The 10,656-nt window shown below is 48.0% G+C and overlaps 1 protein-coding gene across 5 annotated transcripts in view; it reads left to right on the forward strand.

Annotated features, from left to right (window-relative positions):
* Positions 1-8,116, forward strand: part of KIF16B (kinesin family member 16B) — a 296,484-nt gene extending 288,368 nt beyond the window's left edge. For all 5 annotated transcript variants that reach the window (XM_067012363.1, XM_059037575.2, XM_059037574.2 and 2 more), the window contains one exon: positions 6,929-8,116. In XM_067012363.1, coding sequence (XP_066868464.1) covers positions 6,929-7,087 — 159 coding nt within the window. In that variant the 3' untranslated portion in view covers positions 7,088-8,116. The remainder of the gene's footprint in view (positions 1-6,928) is intronic.
* Positions 8,117-10,656: the final 2,540 nt, after the last annotated feature.

Raw genomic sequence — 10,656 nt, forward strand, 5'->3', positions numbered from 1 at the left:
CCTCAGGGACACCGCCCTGGTGCCTGGCTGGGGCACCAAGAACCTTTAATCCACACGGCTCAAAATAAAAGGTAGAATAAATAGAGAGGAAAGAAAAGGAAGGAAGGAGGGAGGGAGGGAAGGAAGGAAGAAAGGAAGGAAGAAATGAAGGAAGGAAGCAAGAAAGCAAGGACGGAAGGTGCAGAGGAAGAAAGGGAGGAAGGAAGAGAGGAAGGGAGGAAAGAAGGGGGAAGGAAGGAAGAAAGGAGGGAAGGAGGGAAGAAAGGAAGAAAGAAAGGGAGAAGACAGAGTAGTATAAAGTATAGTTATTAAAATAAAAAATAATTATTAAGAAGAAAAATTTCCTTTTAAAAAACAAAACAAAACAAACAAACAAACAAACAAAAAACAGAAAAATGGGTCGGTCTAACCCTAGGACAAATGGTGCAAGCAAAGCTATACAGACAAAATCTCACACAGCAGCACACACATACACACCCACAAAAAGAAAAAAAAGGGGAAAATAATAGTATATCTTGCTCCCAAAGTCCACCTCCTCAACTTGGGATGATTCGTTGTCTATTCAGGGTTTCAACAGATGCAGGGCACTTCAAGTTGATTGTGGAGCTTTAATCCGCCGCTTCTGAGGCTGTTGGGAGAGATCTCCCCCTCTCCTCTCTGTTCGCACAGCTCCTGGGGTTCAGCTTTGGACTTGGTCCCGCCTCTGCGTGTAGGTTGTCCGAGGGCGACTGCCCTTCTCTCAGACAGGACGATGTTAAAGGAGCAGTTGATTCGGGGGCTCCAGCTCACTCAGGCTGGGGGGAGGGAGTGGCACGGGGGCGGGGCGAGTCCGCGACGTCAGAGGCCGACGTGACGCTGCACAGGCCCAAGGCGCGCCGTGCGTTCTCCCGGGGAAGCTGTCCCTGGATCCCGGGACCCTGGCAGTGGCGGACTGCACGGGCTCCCGGGAGGGCCGGTGTGGAGAGTGACCTGTGCTCACACACAGGCCTCTTGGTGGTGGCAGCAGCAACCTTAGCGTCCGACACCCGTCTCTACTGTCCGTGCCGACAGCCGCGGCTCGCGCCCGTTTCTGGAGCTCCTCTACGCGGTGCTCTTAATCCCCTCACCTCACACCCGAGGAAGCAAAGAGGCAAGAAAAAGTCTCTTGTCTCTTCGGCAGCTCCGCGCCCGGTTCTAGGGCTCCTTTAAGCAGCGCACTTAATCCCCTCTCCTCGCGCCCAGGCAGCAAAGAGGGAGGAAAAGGTCTCTTGCCTCTTCGGCAGCTCCAGACTTCTCCCGAACTCCCTCCCGGCCAGCCGTGGCGCACTAACCCCTTCAAGCTGTCTTCACTCTGCCAACTCCAGCCCTTTCCCCGGGATCCGACTGAAGCCCGAGCCTCAGCTCCCGGCCCCGCCCGCCCCGGCGGGCGAGCAGACAACCCTCTCGGGCTGGTGAGCGCCGGTCGGCACCGATCCTCTGCGGGAATCTCTCCGCTTTGCCCTCCGCACCCCTGTGCCTGAGCTGTCCTCCGCGGCTCCGGAGCTTCCCCCTCCGGCGCCCGCAGTCTCCGCCCGCGAAGGGGCCTCTAGTGTGTGAGAGTCTTTCCTCCTTCTCGGCTCCCTCCCACTGGCGTAGGTCCCGTCCCTATTCTTTTGTCCCTGTTTATTCTTTTTTCTTTTGCCCTACCCAGATATGTGGGGAGTTTCTTGCCTTTTTGGAGGTCCGAGGTCCTCTGCCAGCGTTCGGTGGGTGCTCTACAGGAGAAGCTCCACGTGTAGATGTATTTCTGATGTCTCTGTGAGGAGGAAGGAGATCTCCGCGTCTTACTCTTCCGCCATCTTTAAGCCGTCTCCTGGTGGTTGTGTTTTGAAATGGTGTTGGAATTTTAAAAATTGGCCCCTGTGTGTATCTCGGTTTGGGGCAGGAGGCTTCCAGCTGACTGCTTGGGTGGGAATGGACCTCTGGGATGCACTGACCCATCTGAAAGCCTCTTAGGATTGACCTCTTCCTAAGAGAAGTGCCCTGGGCAGATGCCTTGATCCCGCAACAGCCTGGACCCCCAGGAGTTGGATATGGTGTAGATGGAAGGCTTCCTCTGATTCCTGATGGGTACCTGCCAACACCCCAGGGGACGGTCAATTAACTTTATGGCAAACAGTAAAAAAAGGACTTTGTAAGCCCACTTCCTTACAAAGACCACAGACAGAATGGGCAGATCAGAAACTCTTCTGCATCTGCCCTGAATGTCTTACGTAAACTCTTGAAATGCTCTATGGCACCAGCTCTGCAGTCTGGAAGAGGCTTGCCCCAGAGGACCCTTTGGTCCCAGCAGGCCCCAAGTGGTATCTTGATTAGCAGTTTGGGTATGAGGTACCCATCCCAGACTGTGAATGGGAAAAAAAATCACCAATCCTCTGCCATAAGTCAGCCAGGTAACCAATCCCCGAAGAAGGGGAAGGTATTTTTCAGAAGGGAATCTGAATGCTGTTTGGGAAGGGGAACAGAGGAAGGGCAGTCAGGGAGATGTGGGTGTGAGTCCTCACTGTCCCACTTCCATGCTCTGTGACCTCTGGGACGTCACTTAAGCCTACCAGACCTCAGTTTTTGCATCGAGAAGATGGCGATAATAATAGTCTCTACCTCATAGAGTTGTTGTGGTAATTAAATGAGGTAGACCGTTAAAAGCTCTCAGCGTGCCTAGAACATTGCAAGCCTTTGATGAATGGCCTCCCCTTTGAAAGCTCACGGTCCCCTGCAGGATTTCATTTTTGTTCTGCGGGGATTTTACAAAGCACATGCCAGTTTCACATTTTGTGTGGAACAGACCCACGGGGGGCCCATCTCTCCCGGTGACTTCTGCCTCCCCCCGGCCCGCTCACTGCCCCCCTGTGTAGATTGCCTTTTAAAAAAAAACAATGAAACATGCCCACAGCCTGTAGAAGGACAGTTTATGAAGTCAAGGTATTCAGCGTCAGTACTGAAGTATGCCTTAAAGGTTAGCCACCTACACTTGATTTTCTGAAAGCATCGATAAGAAAAGACCTTATATTTGATAGTGCTGGTCCAGGAGGCTAAAAGTAAAAAACCTAGATAGATGTCTAATATCTCTGTTATTCGTAAACCTTTTCTGCCAACTTGGAAAACAACTCACGGGCCTCCGTCTCCAGCATAGTCGTGCTGTTTTCCTTCTCTCCCTTCATCTTCTCTTCCCCGCTGTATCCCGTCCCATCCTCTCGCTCCCTCTTCCAGCCGGCCCCTTGCATGCCTTTGTGCTCCATTTCCTAGTCCCCTCCTTACCCTCAATTGATCACTCTGACATCTCCAGACCCCCTCTTGCTCTGCCACTTCCCAGTTTGCGATCTTCCTGAGAGAAGATTGGGTTTCCTCTGACTTTCGTCCTCCAAGTATCCGAGGCAGGGCTGGGAATGTTGCCGAACCTTCTCAGCGGCCCTGACCTTGGGTAGTTTGCAGAGCAGAGACTCAGGTGTGACCCCCCACTACCAGGGCGGGCAAGGGTTGCCGGCCTTGTGTGGTCCCTGATGGCTACAGAGATTTAAATTTGCCTGCTTTTCTTTCTGATTTTAATGGAGAAGATGCCATGTGAAAGAAACAAATTGGATATTGGATTTCACAGATCCTTCTTCTGCTTTGCCCTTCTGACCCTGATAAGCCACTGAAATTCCCGATGTCCTTGAGTTTTTGTAATGCTCTCCTATAAAGTGAACTGCCCTGGGGAGGCAGCTTGGCTTCTGGACTTGTTTTCACACACCAGGGAGGGCGGGAGTATCTGTGGATCAACAGTAGAGGCAGAGCTTTGACAGGAAGCACTTTACTTTTCTCCCTTCAGCCGCAGGTGCTGTGGAAAACATTGGAGGCACAGGCAACAAAAATTACTAATATAAATGTGTGTATTTAAGTATGTATTTTACATATATTTATAATGTATATTGACTGCATGCAGTAGCAGCCTTCTAGTACAATGTCTGGTCTTGGACCGAGGCCTGAAGCCCTAAGGGGAAACTTCTTTATTGGAGGAATAGCAGTAAACTTGACTCACCCGACACCATTATATGGAAGTAGATTTCATTACTGAAGAAGTGCAGACAAAAGAATCGAACTCATCACCCCTGCACACCCCTCCGTTCCAGTCAGTGGTGGGCATGGTCACGTGGAATATTACGCAGCAGTTGAAACGAACAGACCACAGCTCACCCAGCCGGGTGCACGAATCTCACAAACATCATGTTCAGCAGTGGAAACCAGATACAGAAGAGTGCACCCTGTGGGACCCCATCAATATGAAGTTCAAAACCTGGCAAAACTAATCGATGGTGCCAGAAGCCAAGATGGCAGTTACCCTGAAAGGAAAGAGTGTGCAGAGGGCTGCCTGGGCTCCAAAAATGTTGTGATATTTTTATCCCGATGCTGAGCATGCCAGCGTGTTCACTTTTTGAAAAGTCATTAGGCTGTACATTCATGATGGTTGCTGTTTTCTCTTTGTACACTTCAATTTTTTAAAAAATTAACTCATCAAAATCAGTCATCAAGGTTGCTTGTAAGCACTTTTCCCCAGCTCGGCAGTGTGCCCAGGATGACGTGGAATTAGAGAGAAGAGTGAGATGCTGTCTGTGACCTCAGGAGCCTTCTGGAAATTTAGTTCCGTCTGGTGTCCCCAGCTCCACCCCTAGCCCTTTGGGTTTGTCATTCACCAGAAAGAATTTGCTCAGCCCACCTCAAGCCTGTGGCTCTGGACACAGACGACTCACCTCATACACTTTAGAGCATCCTGAGGTCACGGTCTAGGTAAAGGGAGCCAAGGCTGCCCTGTTCTGCTGAGTGGAGATTTGTCTTGCAAAGAAAAAGCTCTTCCGTAATGCTTAAAATCACTTGGATTAGATCCTTCCGTCTGGTGGTTTCATTGAGGTGTACTGATGCGTTCATTTTAAGAAAAACCATCACCTGCAGCTACTTCCCTGCTCTCTCTTTATGGTGCTGCCTGGTCAGGGAAGGGAAGGGGGTCTCCAATACGTTCTCTTTGCCTTGTTTTTCTAGTTTTTATTTTCACTTCTCTTTTCATTATCCCTTCAGGCTTTACTGGCCCTTCAAAGGGCCCCTGCTTCATGAACTAATCATGACAGATGTTGATGCAACATCTGTTGCCGGATTTAACACCTTCCATTCGGTTAGAATTCATCGGGAAGGCAAGCTTGTCTTGCGCTTTAGTCCACATTTGAGCGTGGCCGTGGGGACACAGGCTGCACAGGAGCTGCTGAGATGACGATTCTCTTCCCACATCTCACCACGAAGGGGTGTAGCTCACACACAGCAGTGAGGGCGCTCCCCGTCCTCCTTGTGCCAGATCATCTCTCTCTCCATCTTGCACAGTTAGCTGCACACATGCATTTCATCGCGAGCGTTCGCTGGTCGAGTGTGGTCGATATTTGCTAGTAACTGTGTTTGCTGGACCTCGGGTCCTTCGAGGTCAGTGTTCTCAACTTTCCTTCCCCACAGAAAAATCAAGGCAGGTTCCCTTTTGCTTCTCTGATGCAAATAAGTACTGGAGCAAGGTCTTCATTTTCTAGAAATTGGTTTTGGCACCTTCTTAGCTCTACCTGATCTCTATTTCAAGAGCCCTTCTTGAGCAATGACCGTGAGACCAGGAAGTTAGGAATATTGAACAAAGGAAACAGAGTTTGAATTAAAAACCCTTGTTTTCAAGTCTTCTCTCTCGGTTACTAGCCTTGTTCCCCGGATAATGGGTGTTACAGTAATAAAAAGAGCTAATTCTAGGCAGAGTATGAAGATAACTTATGAAGATAGCTTATGAAGAGTATGAAGGTATTTTATCTTATGAAGATAAGGTAAAATTAGGTGACTTAGGAAACTTTTGGGTGTGGTACAAATGTTTGTCACCTTGCTTTGGTGAAGGTTTCACAGGCATCTACGTGTGTCAATGCTCCTCAGTTGATGAGTACATTTGAAGGATATGCAGTTATTGGGCATCAGTTATACATCCATAAAGCATAAAAAATTAGAAGTTTGAAGATTTTTAGAATCTGTAAATTGCTATACAAATGTTAATTATTAGTAATCCTTGTTACTGTTTTTAACAAAGTAGCTAACATTTTCCTTAAGCAGAATGTCTTCTTTCAGAGGCAAATTTGAGGTTGGCAATTCGTTCAGGTAGCTGAATTCGACTTCCCCCTGACCTGAAATATGTGAACTATTTCTGTGTCCTCTTTTCCTTTAACACATCCTGCTGGCACCCATGTCTGATTTCAGCCCCAGCATCTTGGGTCCTGGTCTCAGACGTGCTTTGCATGTTTGGTGCCAGAAGAGGCGGCCAGTGCTGTGACAGGCGTGTGCAGGGGAGAGGGGCGAACACGGGGTTCAGAGCAATTAATCTTAGCAACAACTTCCTTTTACTGGTGATCATAGGATTTGTAAAGGGGTCTGTAAATATCAGTGCTTGCTACGGACCCTCTCGTCCCCAGTATTGCTTTTCCTTTGGTTTATGAGAAGGATCCAAAGCAGAGAAGGCCTGTGTCCTTTAAAAATGCACGTTTAGCATCGTGCAGACCGCTAGCCTTTTTGTTCTCCTCTCAGTTGCCTTTTAATGAGTGATTGGGCGGGGGTGGAAATGACTATTAACTAGAAACAATGTTGCTGGAACGCAGACACCAAGCCCGGCCACCACTGCCCAGCATTCCTCTGGGCGTTGTGTGCAGACAGGTCCAAGCCGTGTCGTAGGAGCCAGGAAGTGTCGCCTGCACGCTGGGCACCATGGCTGCTCCCCAGGTGGGTCTGATGGGGCAAAGGCGGCGGCGGAGGGTCCCTGCGCTGTTTCTAACGACAGTGGCAGCTCCTCCACGCCCCACGGGACGTTCCTCCCCCCTCCCCCCGCCCCACAGTGTCTTGACCGTGTTTTTGCCTCTTGTCTCTTCCCCAGAGGTACCTCAGGGACTTTTTCAGCGTGATGCTCCAGTCAGCGACGTCCCCGCTGCACATCGACAAGGTGGGGCTGACACTGTCCAAACACACCATCTGCGAGTTCTCGCCGTTCTTCAAGAAGGGCGTCTTCGACTACAGCAGCCACGGGACGGGGTAGGGCCGGTGATGGGGCCATGCCACGCAGTGCCTTCTCGTCCGAGCGGCCCCCCCAGCCAGGGGCCTGGACCCCTCACCGCTTCCTCCTAGTGCCTGAGCGGAGCGCGGGGCTGGGGGGCTGGGCTGGCTGACGGTGACCTTGACGGCGGCTGTCCCTGCCCCTCGCGTGTGAATGTGGCCTTCTCCCTGTTGTGTGCAGAATCTGTCCCCATGGCTCCATCACCCTGGGCCCCCGGGGCCGAGCCAGCCTGGGGCTTCCCGAGGTGGGTGGCTGACCACACCTCCCTAATGACTGTCATCTGGTTTCCTCTTTCACCAAAATACACTCTTATTTTTTTATATTCCTTCCATGTGGCTGGCTCCCAAGAAAAGGATTTTACATTATTTCATTGTATTTTGCTTTTTCCCCATTTGAGTCTGAACTTTTTACATAATCCCTAAGCACTGATGTTTACACAGAATTTCATATTCTGCAAAAGGGATTTTCGGTCCAGTCATGACTGGAGTCTTCCATGTTTGACACGTTGGATGTAGGTGACATCAACTTCGATAAATCCATTCAAATAGGATATTTGTTTAATCTTGAATATTCAAGAAGTTTTTCCCAAATGGCGGCCGTGCATTCTCAAGCTTTCTCCGCTAAGCACAAAACGAGCGCCTCACAATGCATATTTTTAAACATTCTGTTCACATTTTTGTTACTGAATCTACTGGATCTTTAGCTGAAAGACTAGAATTTACTGTAGTTTATTAACGATCCCTTAAATCACTCAGGACTTAATGTAGCATCACACATCTATGTACAGTAAAACTGCTTTGTTTTACTAAAGAGAAAAATGTGAGAAGAAAAAATATATATGTGGTATATATTGAAATGTATATAATTCTACCTATAGATTTATATATGTACACACTCCTGTATGATAGTTATATCAAAATATGTAATCATTCACACCAAATTTATTAAAGGTATTTGTTTTTTCAAGATTTAAATTGAGCTGCTATCAATATTAAATGAAGTTATGGAATCTACCCTATAGCTCAGTTTAAGTTTGTGACATGATCATTCTTACTGGTCTGTTTAAAAATTTATCTCACGTTCTTGGAAACATACATAATGTGTAATTTAGCATTCCTGTAGTAGAAGATGCCCTTATAGTTATGATTGAAGTCACAAATGAATGGGTAAGAAAACATGCTTGCATTCAACCTTCGAGAATATGCCTTCACAACCGAGCTCTCCAGTCTGAAAAATATATTGAAAGATGCAATTATCTCGATAAGGGGGAAAATTATTATTGTACTAATTAGTTATCATAGTTTAGCGTGAAAAAAAATGAGGGTTTTTTTGTTTTGTTTTGTTTTTAATTGCTGCAGGAAGACTTGCTTTTGAGTGCAGTTGAGATTACAGGGAGAGGTTAGGGGTAATTACTACTAGAGAATTTAAACCTAGAGATTAAAGGATAAAAGCTGGGAGATAATTAACCATAGGTCATTTATGTAAAAAGAGTCAAAGCGCTGAAGATTGTCCCTCGTTTGCTGAGTAAATGAAATGGTTTTCTTCAACTGACCAGATAATCTGTCTCCTGCCCTTTTGGACCCGTATCCGAGGCCAGGCTCCTGGCAGGTGTTTCACTAGGATCACACAGGGCACAAGAACAACTTGGCAAAAATAAATATCCGTGTGTTTGTAGGAAGCGCAGGAGTCAGAAGAGTCTTTGATTCCAATCCTCATCTGAGGTGCTTAGCATTGAGTTGGGGGTTCACGGGCTGGCCGGCTCTGGGTAAATCCGGCTGTAACACACGGGCATCATTTCACCTCTCTGAACCCCAGTCCCCATCTGAGAGTGATACTGTTGCACAGGGTGACCCCTCGGTTCCGACCCAGCCCAGAGTGACAGGCAGAAGGGCTGTCACCAGTGTGTGGATGCGAACCGAAAACTTCTGATCAGACTCAAAACAGCACCTCGATCTGAGTAAAACGGGAGGGAACGTTGGCAAGCCAGTGAAAAATCTCCTCTAAACAAGGAATGGCATCCCTTTCTGGGATGAAGGGAAGACAGATGACAGAGGCAGGCCGACAAAACTGAAACTGCCTTAATTTGGACGAATTCAAAGGAGTAAAAGAAAATTAGCAGGTATGTATCTTACAACTTTCAAGTGCATCAGATAACAAAGGAATTGCCAAGCTGACCACTAAAGGCGGTTCAGAGCGAGGTGCCATCAATTTATACGTGCTTTTGTAGTCAGCTGGACAAATCTAAAGAGCTTCAATGGAATTCTTTATTTAGGAAGCTTTAGCATGTCCTCCTAGGTCTTGCTTACACACCGAAATATGTGCCCCAAACTTGCGAGGCTCACAAGTAGTCGTGCGCCCTTCAGCCTGGCTCCCACCCAGACCTCGCTGTTTCTGAACCAGAAAGATTCAAATTCAGCCCGGCAATTAACCAAGGCATGTGAGTAGGGGGTAACCAAGTCACGCTGGCTCCTTAATGATGGACATCTAGAAGATTCCTGGCCCACAATGTAGAGATGCTCTGAAGATTCATGAACAGGGTACCCAGGCCCCGGGGCACTCCTCTTTATACTTGTTTGCAGAAAGAGCTAGTTCTGCTCAATCTGGCCCCCAGCTCCCCACTCAGAGCTCTGGGCAGCAACTTTCACGAGTCTGAACAGAAGCAGCCAGAAGCTTTCACAGCCTGGAGCATCCGTGAACTCGAGGTGTAGCTGCTGCGGGCATACAGTCCCCAGCCTCAGAGCTGGGCCGCGTTGGTGCTCTGGGTTCAACTTTTACAGATGGGATTTTCCCCCCGGACACATCCGCCAGCACGTGGTCCCACGCCTGCCCCACTGTTTCCTCCAGCTTGTTCTTGGAGATGGAGAGCAGTGTGGCATCGTAATGTGGCGGGTTGTTACTCGCTTTGCACCCACCACAGGCAAGCCGTATGCCCTCAGAGAAAACGCGGGTAACGATTCAAGCCTGATGCAAGAGAGAATATTCAGGGACGCCCTGCTTCCCAAGGGTTGTGTTGGAAAGAGGTTTTTACATTCACTCTCTTTTTACAAATGCTTAGAATGGTGCCTGGAGGTTTCATGAGTCCAGAGTTGAACGTTTCTGCCCCAGGAGACCCTGTCCTCCCATATCCTACACACACTGCAGCAGTGGTTCAGTTTGGACTTTGTTCCTGGAAAGGAGTAAGGAAACTTAGGTAAAATAACTCCATGCAAAATCAAATGCTTCCATTTTATTTACATAATGATGATAGGTCATTTATGTCTTGGAAAAACTAATTAAAGAAAGACCATCTAAGGTGAAATCATTCTTGACACATTGAGCCTGTATAGCCCTCCTTTTATGACAGGGCTCTTTCCACAGGCAAGAAGAGGACCTGACCATTGACTTTTTCCTTTGGTTTCGAGTGCCTTTTCTGATGCTAATATAGTAGGTAGAAAATGATTGTGTGACGCTCACATTTTAAATTTTGCACATACAGAGTTATTTCCAAGTTGCAACAAATCTACCAGTTCCTTACTGTAAATTTCTACGGCATCATATTTCAAATTGATCCT

Source organism: Kogia breviceps, chromosome 14 (genome assembly GCF_026419965.1).
Source record: "Kogia breviceps isolate mKogBre1 chromosome 14, mKogBre1 haplotype 1, whole genome shotgun sequence".
NCBI classification, from domain to species: Eukaryota; Metazoa; Chordata; class Mammalia; order Artiodactyla; family Physeteridae; genus Kogia; species Kogia breviceps.